The sequence below is a fragment of the Ambystoma mexicanum genome, chromosome 6q, assembly GCF_040938575.1.
Source record: "Ambystoma mexicanum isolate Mex_15411 chromosome 6q, UKY_AmexF1_1, whole genome shotgun sequence".
Classification (NCBI taxonomy): Eukaryota; Metazoa; Chordata; class Amphibia; order Caudata; family Ambystomatidae; genus Ambystoma; species Ambystoma mexicanum.
Genome location: NC_090937.1, coordinates 777,228,342 through 777,244,483, shown reverse-complemented (window position 1 = coordinate 777,244,483; position 16,142 = coordinate 777,228,342). Strand labels below are relative to the sequence as shown.

The 16,142-nt window shown below is 45.8% G+C and overlaps 1 protein-coding gene across 1 annotated transcript in view; it reads right to left on the bottom strand.

Moving 5' to 3' along the window:
- LOC138516300 (uncharacterized) overlaps positions 1-16,142 on the bottom strand; it is a 1,253,275-nt gene that overhangs the window by 1,145,435 nt on the left and 91,698 nt on the right. The window contains exon 4 of the mRNA XM_069631312.1: positions 6,598-6,728. Within this exon, the coding sequence (XP_069487413.1) occupies positions 6,598-6,728 (131 nt within the window). The remainder of the gene's footprint in view (positions 1-6,597; positions 6,729-16,142) is intronic.

Here is a 16,142-nt window from a genome sequence, read left to right as displayed (position 1 = left end):
TTCTTTCTACCCCCTGATCATGTCCTGCTGCGTGCCACTCCTGCATAACCAGGCCAGCATCTTACCTGGTTTGTCGCATTTGGCATGCTGTCTCTCAATGTTAACAGAAAGCTCCACACTTTAGAAACTGCGCCACATTGTAGTTTGAGTGAAAAGTATATGCTTTTAATAGGTTTCCCTTTTCAGATAACACGTGTTTGGACACACAAGTGTCTTCTTCAAATCGGGGCTAGTCTTGACTATCTTCCATATCTAGATTTTCAATTCAAGATGGCAACAAGAAAGGTCACGGGATAAATCCCCCACAGTCTCACTCAAGGTCTCCTGCCGTCTGGTCCTTGTCTCTCAATATATTTACCGTAGTTTAGCTTGCCCAATCTATGATACATATGTGTGTCAATTTATTTGATTCTGGGGTATGAAGCCCTGCTTCCCCGTCTCATTGTTCCCTTTTTTCTAGGGCTGCTTCCACTTTGACTAGATCATCCAATATAGTGGCCTGCAGTCCTCTTGACCTGGCGACTGCTAGTCCTCTTATCACAACCTTAAAGGCCTCTCATAGCACTCTGGCCGACGTTATACTGCCTGTATTGTATTTGAAGTACTCATTAATACCCTCTCGAAGGTGTTCCGAAACGCTCTGTCTTCAAGTGATTCCCCTCTGAGCCTCAGGATGCAGGCTTTTGGGGGGGGGGGTTGCCTGCCATGTGACTAGCACTGGCGCATAATCTGACAATACTTTAGCTTTATAGTATGCTGACGTGAACTCCCCTATTGTCTCTGCCCCAGTGAAGATATAATCTAGCCTTTTGTAAAGACCATGAGGAGCAGCATAATGTGAGTAACCTCTAACCTGCGCGTGTAAGTGCCGCCATATGTCTGCCATTTTAAAAGCTGGGACTAGAATGTTCAATGCTTTAGCTGGGGGAGCAGGACAGGTGTATTCATCATCTGATCTGTCAAAACTCAGGTCAATCTCACAATTAAAGTCTCCCCCCAAATTAAACTGCAATGCCTATACAGCCCGACTCTGGAGAATAAAGAACGGAAAAAAGCTGCTGTATCGTGATTCGGGGCATATGTGTTAATGATGCATACTTCTCACTTTTCTAGGAAGCCATGAAAATAGGCCATCCTACCATCATTGTCTGTCACCATCTTCAGTACTTGAAAGGGTGTTGACGGTGCTATCCATATAAGGATCCCTCTTTCATACGCTGATTAGAGTGAACCAAATGTGATACCGATCCATTTCTTGGCTAAAACCTTATGTTTCTCATGGGTCAGGTGGGTCTCTTGTAAGAGAGCAATGTCTACTTTATGTCAATGAAAATATGACATTTTTCTACTCCGTTTTATGTAGCTGTTCACTCCGCTGCCATTCCAGGTAACTAGCATAAGATCCCCGGCCATTAGTAAAGTTCCAATTGAGTCTTATACGTCTAAATTTCAGGCCTTGCTAGTCTTGTGTGGCACTTCTGGCTGGTCCTCAACAACCCACCATCCCTCCAACTCCCCCTAAAACCGCCAACACTTACCCAGCTATGTTCCCCATGCTCAGGCAGTCCCACCTCTCCTTCCAGCATCAACTGACCTCTACCGTCGGTTCCGGCTGTGTGGTGTGCGGATACGTAACTGCTAGTATCCGACATAAATAGTATTCAGGAGTAAAGGACGAGTCTTCACAATGTTGCTCTATACCTAGAGTGACCGCTGTGCTGCTCCCGTAGTTTGCAATATCACGCACCAAAGTAGTTCAACAAAATGATATCTTGTTCGGGTTCTGACTTCTATCCAATTTGACTTCTGCTGAGTGCTCCTCATGATCACTTCATGTCGTACCTGAAGCGTCGTCCATTTGCTTCTCTGCCTTAGATGGTAGCTGTTCATCATCCATCCATTTGTGTGCTTCTTCTGGGGTCTCAAAGAAAAGAGCTCGACCTTTGTGTATGATTTTCAGCTTGGCTGGGTAGAGCAGCATATATTTCAGATTCGACTCCTGAAGTCTCCTTTTGATTGAAACAAAGTTCATCCTTAGTTTCTGAACCTGGACCGTATAGTCCGGGTACGGTATCATTTTTGATGATGCTCGTTGCATTGTGCACCCTGCACTGAAGTATTCGAGGATCTTCTCTCTGTCTTTGTAGTTCAGGATCCTAGCAATAATGGGTCACGGCGGCGCACTGGGCGGTGGCTTCCTGGCGAGGGATCTATGCGCGTGCTCCACTGTGAAGCCTTGTGTGAGGCCACCTGGGCCCATATTCTGAAGTAATAGGTTTTCTATGAAGTTCGTGGGAGTTGCACCCTCTTCTCCTTCTGGTATGCAGTGATAATATCGTGGCAAAAATGACGCTTGTACAAAAAGATTGCTGCAAAAATGCAGTGGTTTGACCTGTTAAAGGTGTACCCCATTATACCATTTAAGCAGATCGGGGGTTGCGGGGGTGTCCCCCGCTTTCCTTAAATGGTATAATGGGTCCAGGGGTTGCGGGGGTGTCCCCCGCATCCTTTACATGGATTGTGGCAGCAAAACCACTGCCATTTTTTGCTGCGATTTTAACACATGGAACCCTCCTTCCAGGAGGCCTATAATCCGGATATTTCTTCTGGCTCTCTCCTCTGCGTCTTCTACCCCCCCTCCAGTTTTCTCATCTGCTGTTGCATTATCAACAAGGCCTTCATAGAGTCTCTGAGATTATTCTTATTAGCTTCTACTTGCTTCTCCAATGTCGCAGTTAGTTCTGTGAGTGCCCATACATCCTGCCTTAGTAAGTTGACGTCCAGACTGATGGCATCCATTTTAAGTTCCAGTGAAGCTTTAAGATCAGCTATTGCAGCAAGCACTGGTTGGTTACTTCCTGTTTGGTCCTTTGTGCTGGCTTGTAGCGGGGTCTCTGATGTTACTGTAGCTGCCATCCCACCTACTTTTGGGAAATAATCTATTGTGGACTGCTTGGCTCTGTGCTTAGACGCTTTGGTCGACATGTATGAGCCCCTTGTGTGCACGAGGTATCCTTATATTGTATGGCCGCTGCTTGTCACCCTCACCAAGGTTGTAGGAGCTTATGCCACCCTATACTTGTTGCACTCTTGTGGGACCTTGGTCGCATCTTGTACCAACGGGTACCTATGTCGTACTTTACATGGAACATCCAGTGCGTGGTACCAGATAGGCGCTTTTGTAATCATAAATTGTTATTTGTGTGCATCCTTTGCGCTTTGCTTGTCTGGAACCCGGATGGAAACTAACCCGTATACGGTACTCTGGGGCCTAGCTGTCAATTGCTGCACATGTCATGGGGCACTAGAAGCCCAGAGGAAATAAGGTGTGGGGTGGCCCTCAGCCTTGGGGTTTATTGGGGCCTAATTGGACCCTTTCTGCTTCCTCATTCTAATTTGAAAAACTGCTTCTACCCTTGTGCAGCCGATGGATACTCAGGGGGTTACCCCTCCCACTACTCCATTAACTTAACATGCTGTTTTGGGGTGCACAGCCATGGGTATAGCACCGTCCTTGTTGGTAATAGTAACTTGCCTGACAGGCCAATAACATTCTTTTTACATTTGCGGCACTATTGGGGATGTTCCCTCCTCTTTCCAATTTCACTTGGTCATGGCGATAAAAAAACAAGGCTGCATGGATCATTTCTCAAAGTCACTATCTGTGAGACTATGGAGAAGTCATTTGTGGGTCCTTATGCTCTGCTTGTTAGAAGAGGTCGAAAAGGTTGAATCAGGATACTTCTTCAAAGTGGGTTTGTATCCCACCAGGAGGGAGAGGGGAGTTGGTGGGATCCAAAGAAAATTCAGTGTCCGGGGGAAAAGCCCCAAAATCCAGATTTCAGGGGGCGAGGTCCAAAGAAAATCCACTGTGGGAGTGTCCAAAGAAAACACATGGTGAAGGCAGGATGGGGCATATCCAACATAAACACAAGTTCCTTCTTAAAAGGGGCCAAAAAATATAGTAACCGACTCAGAGGGAGTCACTTCTTCATTGGTTGCTGCTTTACCTGGGGGCCTATGGGAGATGAAGAGGGGAGTGGGGGTATTCCGGCAACAGGCGTGACAACTGGCAGAATGGATGGGCGACTGATGTGCAGAGAAGGTGGTGGAGAGACTGGGGGCAAAGAGGCTTCAATGACTCTCCAAAAATTCCTGCATAAAGGGCGGGAGCGACTGCTCCTTGTTGGACAATGACCCAGTCAGGGCGGCATGGGACTTGGTGTGCTACAGGATTTCCTCTACAGTGTGGCAGTTGAAGTTGAGGGAGAAGTTGGCATCCACCCCTGCAGAGAAAACGAGGGCAGTATGCAGAGAAGCTGGGTTGTGCCTGAAGGCCTGCTCTCAGGGCAGCCGTGCATTCTCCAGGGACCCCCATAAGACTCAGGAACAGCCTCCTTATATGCTGCCCGCATCTCCTCAACCCCTCTTCCCTCAGCTGGTTGGTGGCTCACAACTCCTGCTGTATAGCTTCAAAGGTTGCTGCATCACTCATAGGATCTTCCACAGTTCCCTCTCATTTTCTTCAACCAGAGCGTGGCCTCCCTACATGGAGGACAGTCTTACCATGATGGTTAACCAGCATAGTGTGGGTAAGGAAGCTTCAAAAGAGACTGTGTCGGGGTAGGGAGAGATCTCAGTTGCACAAGAGAACCCATCTGTCCCACACCATGCTAGCGCACAGTAACTGTATTGAACCCACTACTTTCAAATGTGTTGTCTTTCCACTTGAGTGTCTTTGTCCACCCTTCCACTCTTGATAATTCACCACATTAGCTGTATTGGCTAGTTCATGCTGTCCATTTTGTACTGCCTTGTTAACATTGTGTTCACACTTCCATTCTTGGTAATTCTCCACTTTAGCTTTAATGGCTAATTCACTCAGTTCGTTACATATTGCCTTCTTTGTGTTTCTCATTTGCATATATGGCACACACTTACAAACGTCCAAGACTCCCTTCTTTGGAAGATGCACTTTCACTTTATCTCCCTTGGCTTTTTGTAAATGCTCTCTTTCTCTATCTGTTTTGTTATGTCCTATTATTCGCATTTGGCGTGCTTGCCAATACGCCCCAGTGTTCCCTTTGTCCCAGTGTGAACTCAGGGGCTGGTCGTGGCATTCCTTATCCTTCTCACAGCCTGTCGATAACGCTCTTCGGGTGTTTTCTTCCTCATGGCCATCGGCTTTCTGCATCCCTCTTCCTGCAGCTGCAGCTTGGCTTCTCTGCTTTGCACGTGTTTCCGGGAGGTGTACTGCTGCACAACAACGGCGAATGCCCAGGAGCCCTGCTCTGGCTTCTGGCATTCCTCCCGCATGCAGGCTTCTTCGCACAGTCTTCTGCTTCTCAGCACCTGAGCCGGTTGGCTCCTCTGTCCTTCCAGCCTGTCGTTCGCTCAAAGAGGAGCAGCCCGCTCCTATCAGCAGTCTCGCTCAGTTTCTGGCAGTCCTGATTTAAATATCCCAGGCACAGGTGTGGGTTCATAGCAACTAGAGCACTGCCAATGCTCGGGGCTTCTCTTGCTCTTCATTCTTTCACTTCCCTTCCTCGTCGCAGTGGTAAGGTGTTTCTGGGAACAGTAGTCACTTTCTGGCAACTTGTACAAAAATGTTGGATGAATGTTCCTAATAGGTTTTGTAGACAAGTCAGTCAGTCATGGAGGATTGATATGTGGAGGTATAGCAGAGGACTTTAGTAGATTTACAAGGCAAATCTGTGTTTAAGAGTTGGTCTACAGGTTGAACAAGAGGGATTCATCACTCTCCATAGAGGGAGGAAGGGAGGAATTACGACAGGTTGTTAGAGTGTTGCAAATGGGAGGTTCACCCTGCCTGGGGAAAGGGGGATTCCATCTCTCATCTACTGATACCATCACTCCCTCCCAGAGGCTGTCTCCCCCCATGTGATCCTCTCTCATACAGCCACACCCAGTGTCAGAATCAGGTAGCAGCTGCCATCCCCAGGCCACATGAGAGGAGGTCAAAACCGGAAAGGGAGTGAGGATATAATTGGATTCATCACATAAAAGTAACAGAGACATGTAAATGACCCCCAATTGGTTTCAGTCCTTCAATGTTTGTATTTGAATTTCCTTAACAGAGACTGAAATTTGCTTGCTTCATCAGTGCTCCATGCACACCATGTTCAGTGCCACTTCTACAGTATGAGGGCAAGCAAAGTCCAAATCAATGACTTTCAATGACTGAAAATAAAAGCAAAACCAAAATAATAACTATTACAATAAACTATGATACAAACTGATTCAACAGAAAAACTAGAATGAATTAAAAAAAGGACAAAATGCACTGTATGAAAAATTAGATTAGAAGGAAATAAAAAGAAAACAAGGTATTATAAAAACAAAGTGGTGATTAAATGCAATGAAAACAATTCTAAGAGGAAAACCTCAAAGGCTAGTGGGTTGCCTTACTCATCTTCTGAAGTCACACTTCCACCCATTTCATATTTAATCATGCAAACTACAAAGGAACACAAAAATGTGTTTACATTGCAGCATAAGCCACACAACATATTACCCTGGTATCTCCATTATCATCAGCTACCAAACATTCCACATTACACAATCAGCAGGACTTACCTCTGCCATTAGGTCGTCTCCGGTAATAACAGCAATTTTCAAATCAAGATCAGCCTTTTTCAGGACCTCCTGAAGAGCAGTGGCACATGCTTGTGGATTTGTTCCACCAGCATTGCTAATGACTCGAATCCCTAAACACAAGAATGTTTCCATAAGGCACACAACCCCAGCGCATTAAAGCTACAATTCCACAAACTAAAATAATTACTGCTCAATGACATGAAATGTACTTACTTGTAAAAACAGTTGCCCAGCATGAGACTTAACTTGTTGATCTATGATTCCAAGACTGTGTTTTTTAGCCTTTCAATGTTGATACATGTAACTCAGTCCCCCATATTCCAAGGTTAACATGCAGAGTCTTGGCTATTGGAGATTATCATTTTGAAGCCAGGACATTCCCAAAGACATAAGAGGAATGAGGAGCAGTTGACTTTAAGAAGATCAAGGACCTCTCTAAGAGGTGGCAGTCCCTATGCCCCCTCCACCTAGCATTATGTTTGTTCACTCTTCCCCGGTAACTCATCTTTCAAATGAGTCATTTCACTACTTCTAGACCCAGAAGGGACACATATATGAGCACCTACGTGGAACATGAGCAAGGAACTGATGTGCCCACATTTCTGATGCTTGTATCTGCTTAGATTCACATGCTATGCATAGGCTGACATCTAGTGGTAGTAGCAGGGTATTGCATGATTTGTTTTCTAAAGTCGAAAAGGGATGTCGACTGCGCGTGTCAGTAATACTATCGCTAGTATGACATCTATTGTACCCATGGTGTTTCACGCATCGAGGTCCCTCAGATTATTTTGTTTCTGACATGAGGTAACGTGAAGTGTAGCGTGAGTACATGTGTAATAAAGCAGTGAACAGCAATAAAGCAGAAAACATCTATGCACCCTCGACTCCAGGAGGGCAGGAAGGCTGGGCACATTTAAATCTAAGCAGATCCAAGCATCAGAAATATGATTACGGTGAGTAATGCATCCCTTCTGAGGCTTGTGGATGTGCTTAGATCACATGCTATGCATAGATTAGCGAGCAGTATCTGGAGAAGGAGGTGGGTTGTGAGACGGTACAGCGGCAAATAGATGTTTTAGCACCACTTGGCCCACCTTTGAATCTGCTTTAGAATGTGTGTAAATGCCGAAGAGCTGAGTAAAGGTGTGTACGGAAATCCAAGTAGCTGCTTTGCAAATAGCGTCTAGGGGGACGTTTGCAATAAATATTAAAGTAGCTCCTCTACCTCTGGTAGAGTGAACTCTTGGTGTGAAAGGCAGGGCTTTCTTTGACAATGAATAGCATAGTTGTATAAACTTGACTATCCATTTGGAGATTACGTTATTTGAAATGTGATCCCCTTCCCTGCCAGTTGCTATGGACACAAATAGTTAGTCTGTTTTCCTTATAGACTTAGTTTTGTTTACATAGTACAAGACCGCTCTCCTTACATCTAATGTACGAAGTTCTTTTCAGCTGAGTTAGATGAATTTTGAAAAAAAGTAAGTACTTCGATGGATTGCTTGACATGGAACTTGGATATGAATTTAGGTGAGAACGTAGGATGTGTTCTAAGGACCTCCTTGTCCTTGTGGATAATATAGAAGGGTGCCTGTAGCTCACTAACCCGTCTAATGGAGGTGATGGCTACTAGAAAGGCTGTCTTGTAGGTGAAGTATTTTAGGGTGTTTTAGGGAGAATTCTCATAAATGTGCCAATTCCCTCTGCCTTAGAGCCCTCCAGCTCTTTTGCTAAACTTTGGGGCTTTGAAGTTTTCAGTTCTGTTTGTTTTCTGTGTTTATTTCTTTGGCTTTGGAGTTTTAGACAACTCCATAGGCATCATATTTTCTTATGCGTCACACAGCACCCTCAGTGAAGTGACACAGGGATGTCTTTTAGACTTCCAAAAGGTTTGAATACCTTCTCTGGGATAAACTACTGTTTCCCAGAGAATGTAAGGTTAAATTGTCTTTACTAGTCTTTTTAAATTCCTGGACCCAGCACATACTATCTCAAAATAGAGTGCCCGAAGGGTTACATAGTATCCCCTGCAGTCAAATGCTACCCTTTCCTATTGAAATGGCTGGTGGCAGTGGTTTTACAACGAACTACCATGATTTTTCCTGACCGCGCACACCGGTAGCTAAAAATCGCGGGAGCCATGTTTGTAAAATGGCACCTTAAACCCCTTTGTTTAAACGGGTCCCGGTCTTTTTCCGCCGTTTCTTTTTGGAAAGGTCCTTCTAGCATTTGTCTCGACGCGCCAAACCATATTTGGTCCCTTTGTTCGTATGCCTTTGGCGGGCTTCAGGACTGAAGACCGCCTCTGGCGTCTGAGTGTCTCGGGTGGGCAGGAAGTGAGGGAGGTGTCCGAAACACCCTGTGCGTAGTCTCCTAGGAGACCCAAATGCACTCTGGCGTGATTGGCTGGCTGACTGTCCGGCAAGGACAGACACCCTGCTGGGTGAGTGACAGCTGGGCTGGAATGAAAGGGAGAAAACTGTTTAAAAGGCGAGTCTCTTGGACTGGAAGGCAGAGTCGACCACTGGAACAAAAGAACCGAAGAAGAGCAGGAAGAGGATAGGCTGCTGAAACTCCTGGACCATTGGTTTGACCGGTGAAGCCCTGCTGCAGGTCCGAATTGACAAGTTCATCTCGACAGAGAAGCCCCTTCAAGGACGACTTCTTCCTTTGAGTTGGTGGGACCAATCAACTCGTAAGCCACCTTGATACCATTCTCTGAGCTGGTTAGGTTTAACCAGGGAGAGGGACACCAGCTTGTGTGTTTGAACTACAGCTACTGGAACTGAAGTGACTCCATTTTGTCCGCGTTTTCCAACAATCCTGTGCAGTGCAGGAGTCCCCCGACGTCCTCCCTCTTATCCCCACGACTGGGGCTCATGAACAGTGAGATCTGCAGGAACTGCCAGGAACCAACGTCTTCAGCTGCATCTTCATATAAAGGTACTGTGTCAACTCGATTGAGAGAACTTACCTCTTGCGGTGAAAGTTTGTGGAATTTTCCCAATTTAAAGGCCTAATCAGCTTGTGACCCAACATATGATTCTTTTTCGTACAAAATACTTCTGATAACTTTTGCAAAGATTTTACTGTTTACTCCCAGAACTGCTCTTTCCTATCCAAGACACTAGTCCTAGTCCATTGACTTTGGCCTAGGCCTATTGAACTGAATCGAGTTCTCTAGTGAACTGAAACTATTTGCACTGCCTAAGAAAGTATTTGTGATCTATTCTAATAACGTGTGCCTTTTACTCCCATTGAAAGTAACAGAAATGCCATTTTGCTCCTATTTCAGGGGAGCCTAATTTACTCAGAAACGTCTTGGTTCAGTACTGATGTGTGTTTGTGTATAATATTAAGTTGCCTCATTCTAGTGAATGTTTTCTAAATGATTGTGTAATAAATTAATAAGTGTTTTACCAAGAAACCTTGAGTGTAAGTGTCTACTTGAACCGCTGTGATTGTAAGACCTCTGTGTAACATCCTTGTACTGCTCACATTCCCTCTTGAGATAAGCCTGGCTGCTCAGCTTGCTACCAAAAACTCTGTAGTACAGACTTATATAAAAGGTTGGTTTTGCTTACACCTGTAGTCCTAATTGTATGTGGTGGTCCCAGAGGGTACTGCATGCAATTCTTCCTAACAGGCTGGCTTTGTGCATAGCCTCGAATGGCGGACCCATGAGCTTTGAGAGCACAAGATTAGGGTCCCAACCCGGTGGAGGGTTAGAAATGGGAGGGTATAGTCTTTTTACTCCCTCTATGAAAGCTTTAATAACAGGAACCTTCCACCAAGACACCTTGTTTTGTGAAGTGGAGCACGTAGACAGAGCTGCTAAGTGTTCTTTGATGGAGTTAAATACTAGGCTAGGGTCTAGTAGGTGAAGCATTTAGTGTAGACTATTGGAAGGGGAACATTCAGTTGGGTTTAAAGATTGCGATTGGCACCATATTACAAACCTCTTCCACTTGTTGAAGTAACAGTGTCTGGTGTTGGGTTTTCGTGCTTTCCTTACGATCTCCATACACCTTTGGGAAGTTTTAAGTGCCCAAACTCTTTGACTTCAGGAGCCAGGCTGCCAAGTTCATAAACTGAGGATGTGGATGGAGTGTTGTCCCCCTGTGCCGGGACAGCATATTGTAGGGGCACAGGAGTTTGATTGGTTTGCACATTGCCAGTTTGAGCAGGCGTGGAAACCATGGTTGTCTTGCCCACATTGGAGATATCAGGATTAGCATGACTTGTTCCTGGTGCATCTTGTGCACTATTCTGCTGAGCTGTGGAGTTGGGAAAGGGGTGTGGGGGAGTGTAAGCACATTTCCCTGACCAACTCCTACACAGGGCATTCCCCTTGGACTTGGTTGGGGAAATCTGGGCGCAGAATCTGGGCATTGTCTGTTTTGGCTTGTGGCGACGAGTCTAAAGGGGGATAAACCCATAGGAAAAAGAAATCGTCTAGAATATCTTCGTTGAGTTGCCACTCGTGTTCTTCTGGAAGAGGATTTCTGCTTGGAGAGTCTGCTAGAGCATCGAGTTCCCCTGGAACGTGTTGAGAGACTAGGAACATGTTCCGCTTGAGTGCCCACTTCCATATCTTTTGGGACAGTCTGGACAGACTTGGAGAGTGTGTGCCTCCCCGCTTGTTTAGGTAGAACATGGCAGTGGTGCTGTTGGTGAGGAATTGTAGTGTCTGGCCTAGTAGATGCTGCTGAAAGAATTGAAGAGCCTTGATAACTGCTAGAAATTCTAGGCGGTTGATGTGGTTTTTGGCTGTTGTGTGTGTTCAGTGCATGAGCTGTGTGGTGCAGGAAATGGGCTCCCCATCCTGAGACTGCGGCATCCGTTGTTAGTATCGCCTGTATTGGTGGATTGTGAAAGGGTTTTCCTTGCAATAGATTGTCCTTGGACCACCAGCAAAGAGCTTGTACCAGGGTTAGTGAAACAACCACTAGATCTTCCCATTGTCAGCTTGCCTGAGACTATTGTTTTGCTAAGCACTCTTGCATTGGGCACACGCACAGCCGTGTGTGTGGAACTATGTAGACTCATGAGACCATCACCCCGAGCAGGCAAATTGCTTTGGTTATAATTGCTTTGGTTATAGTTATCTGATGACCGGCTAGATAGTGAGGTAACTGTATCAGCATGTTGTGAACTCTTTCGTTTGAGGGGAAGACCAGACCTTGGGCCTCATCACGAGTTGGGCCATGATCTGGCGGTAACCCTTAAATGTGGCGTGATGAGGCCTCTTGTCTTGTCTTTATAATTGTACCCAGGAATTGCTTTGTTTGACTGGATACAAGACTTGACTTTTTCTCGTTGATGGAGAAAACTAATTGGAATAGAAGTTTGATAGTTCACTGGTAGATGAATTTGCAAATTTGAGGGGTCGCCCCTGTTATCAGCCAGTCGTCTAGATAAGGGTACACTGGGATAGACTCTCTGCGTAGGTGCGCTACTGCCAGTGCTAGCAGTTTTGTGAACACCCTTGGAGCCGAGGCTATGCCAAAGGGGAGCACTTTGAACTGGTAGTGTTCTCCCGCTATCTGGAATAGCAAGTATTTTCTCTGCACTGGGAACATTGAAATATGAAAGAATGCATCTTTCATATACAATGTTGCCATGTAGTCCCCCTGCCTTAGAAGGGCAAGGACTTACTGAAGTGTTGTCATGCAAAATGTTTGTGGCTTGACATACGTGTTTGCTGGGCGCAGGTCTGGTACCAGGAGCATTGTTAGGTCTTTCTTTGGCACAAGGAAATATGTTGAATAAATAACCTTGTTTACCTGGTTTGCTGGGCCGAACTCTATGGCGTCTTTCTCCAGTAGGTCTTTTATTTTCCCCAATAATATGCGCCTCTCTGAAAATTCAAGGAGGAGAATTGTCCCTGTGAGATGCACCAGGATGATGACTGGTTACCCTGGCTGTAACCAGAGGTTTGTTGAGGGCCCTGCCCACAAAACCTTCTTTTGCTGGAGGACCCTCTGTGCACAAAACGCTTGTTGAACTGCTGCCCAAGAGATTTTAGGGTGCCATACTCTTCTTTGTTGTTTTTAAGGGCATCCTCAACCGCTTTGCCAAGCAGAGTATTGGGTTCAATAGGCATGTTGAGTAACTGTGTTTCAAGTCTAAAGCCTGAGTGTCTAAGCCAGGCATGGTGCTTAATGAGCGTGGTTTAGGCTATAATATGGCCTGCGTTGTCCACGGCGTCCAGGTTGTTTTTAAGGATGCAGTTAGCAAAATGTTTGCCTTCAGTTACAGTCTTTAGGAGCTGAGACTTAATGGGTTCTGGGACTGTATCAGTTTGTAGTAGCTAGCTAAATGGGTCATTTTGTTACCTATCCTCGTCTGATAGGCAGCTGAGAAAGCCACTTTCCTTCCAAGAGTGTAAATGTTCTTACTCTCCTTATCTGGTGGGGCCTCTGCAGAGGCTAGAGGTGTGCTTGCTCTTTTCCTTGTTGCGGTAACCACCAGGGAGTCAGGTTTTAGTTGACCCCTGATGTTTAAAGGGTCGGTAGGGGCCGGTCTGAACACCTTCTCGATGCAGGGGTTGACTGCTCGAGTAAGGTTAAGCGTTAGGAGAGAGGGTAGAATGTGTCTCAGAATAGATTGTAGGCGTGGAATGAACTGTATTGCAGTCTTCTTGTCTCCAAGAATGTCCTCCACAAAGTCCTTATCAACTTGGACCTCCAGTGTGACTATCTAGAAGTGTTCTGCGGCCTTAAGGAGAAGCTCATTGTAGTGGAGCTGGTTATTGACCGGGGAGTCATCCACTGATTGGTCTTGATGGTTTGGTTACTGAATGACGTAGACATTGTCATCGTCGTCATCATCATAAAATTGGTCTTGGTCATCCTGGTCCTGATAATACTGGTCCCCTTGATCTACTAAGAGCCAGGGTCAAGTGAACCTGAGGTGTCAACAAAATATATTTCCTGAGAGGGGGGGGAGCTGAGGGGTAGCCTAGCTCTGGGTGGAGGTGCTGGGCTGAACAGTCTCAAGGCATGCCTTTTTGGCTGCTGGTTCATCCCTAGAGATGGGCCCTGAAGACCAAACAGTTCTGTCAGGTGCCGGTCCATGAACTCTACTAAAGAGGACATCTTCCTCATGACCCTATCGAAGCTTTCTGGGGTCCACTCAGATTACCTTGGGAATACTGAGATAGGAGTGTCCTGTAAGGATGTAGGCTCCTTGTGGTGCATAGTCCCTGAAAGGGTGTCTGAGGGTGTAAGGTTGTCCTTAGATCTAGAGGGGCTACTATCGTGGGAAGTGGAGGACTTAAGATAGTAGAGGCGTCAAAACTTTTGTGGATTTCGAATTCTTGGATTTTAAAAGAGGGGCTGGGATGTGTTTTTTAATAAGTTCTCTCATTTTAGAGGTAGTGGAAGGGGCCGTTGAAGCGCCTTTCGACACATGCCTTTCGGCACGAGAAAGGGCATCTGTTTCATACGCTGTGTCAGAAACTGACTTGTGGTCTGTTTCAGAAGCCTGTCATGCGAATGCGATGGGACAGAGGACGGAGATGTTTTCGAGGACCTTTCCTTTGACACTGTGTGGCTTTCAGCGGTCGACAGCGTGTTCAACTGTCGGTCGTTGGATGTGTGCTTGGTGTGGCGTGCAGTGTGCGTGCTTGAGTCGCCAGTTGTAGTCTCCATAACAGGACAGCCAGACTTCTTATTGGCATCGGGGACTCGCACTTGGGAGTCTCTCCAATCCTGTTTGCCCTCGTGTTACTTAGGACACCAATGCCGACCTCACTGGAAGCTTCCTCCACGTCAATGGAGGCTTCGGCCAGCATTGCGTGTGCGGCCCAGCGTTTAGTTCTACTGTCCTTTAATGTCTTGGGTCGAAAGAACTTGCAAGATTTGCAGTTCTTTTCGGGGTGATCCCTTAGGGGACAGTGGTTACACACTCTGTGAGTGTCTTCCCAGGGGTACTTCCTATTACAGGAAGGGCAACACTTAAAAGGTGTTTTTTCCATGGCTACTGGAAATGGCAGCACAGCGAAAAGAAATAAATGGGGGGAAGAGATTATGCATTCTCTATAAGGAGAAGAAGTATGGCCTCCACCAATCTCCCTATTGTGATGGGCCGAGGCCTGGTGAGGCCTGTGTAGGATGCAGTTAGTGTCCGTCGAGGTGATTTTTCGCACGTCGTACTCCGCTGCAGACTATCTTGCGGCGGGCGATGGGTGGTTATGGAAAAATAGTAAAGTCTAAGATTAAAAACGTTTTTTAATCAAAGACATCAGCCTGACGTGTGAAGGACCACGGGTACAATAGACGTCACACTAGGGATAGTGTTACTGAGACGCCCAGTTTTAAACTTCTTTTTACTAGTATATAATACATTAAATGCAGCGCATTCAAGGATGTCATACATCATTAGTATAGTATAAACATACAGCTTTAACCACTGTGCAAATACGCATCTCAAATGCACCTCTATGCACAGGAACCGTCACGTCATAGGGACACATATATTAAATGAAGCAGAGCAGGTGAGGGCATATGAGGAACAAACACTATATAGCATATAGCACAATTTATCCAACTCATACACTCCAGTAGAAACAGGCTGTATACTGATCCCCATATCACAACACATCAGCATAGAAGCATTGCCTTTGCCTCACGGGAGTCTAACATCAGACCGACAGAACATCGCTTGCAAAAGGGTATTCCATGCTTTCAAATTAGCTGTAGGTTCTCTAAGACTTCTTTTTAAGGCCCTATACCATTCCACCGATTTTGGCCATGGACCATTTCTCCATGTCACACTGCCCTAATTTATAAAGTGGGCCCGTTTCTGATTTCCAGGACATGGTAATCCTGCTTTTAGACAATATACAAGCTAGGTCCATGAGTTTCGCCACACGTCTAATCTTCTCCGGGTGGGGATAAATGCCAAGCAAGCGCTCACTAGGAGTCCAACTGTATCTACTTATACCTATCTCTTCCATAGTCGGTCTTACCTGTTGCCAGAAAGTTTGGATTACCGGACACCACCATAACATATGTAGGAAATCTGCAGATTCATTTCCACAGCATGGACAGTTCGGGAATGCCCTCCCATTAAATTTGGCAAGTCTTTACAGAATCGTGTAAGTTCTATACAGCACATTTGATTGCAATAGATGAAAGTGCGCATTTCTAGAAACCTGCTTCAGGAACACCAGTGCACAATCCCATTGTTTCTCATCTAATTCTCAACCCAGATCCACTTCCCATGCTAGCTTGACCAACATGGCTTTGACGCTGGTTCCTGACAACAGAGAGTAATATATCCTGGACACGGCTTTCAAACAGTTTTCCAGATCATACAAGAGGGACAGTGTGTCATTGCTCTTGTGTTCCTCAGGCCAAACCGACCATTTTGCCTTAACAATTTTAGTAAGTCTTATATATCTTAGAAATTGCCCCTTCTGTGTCCCATAATCCTGACCTATCTCTGAGAACTCCCGGAACACTGCATATCGGAAAACACATCCCCCCATGTAGCAAAGCCATGTTCCTCCCACT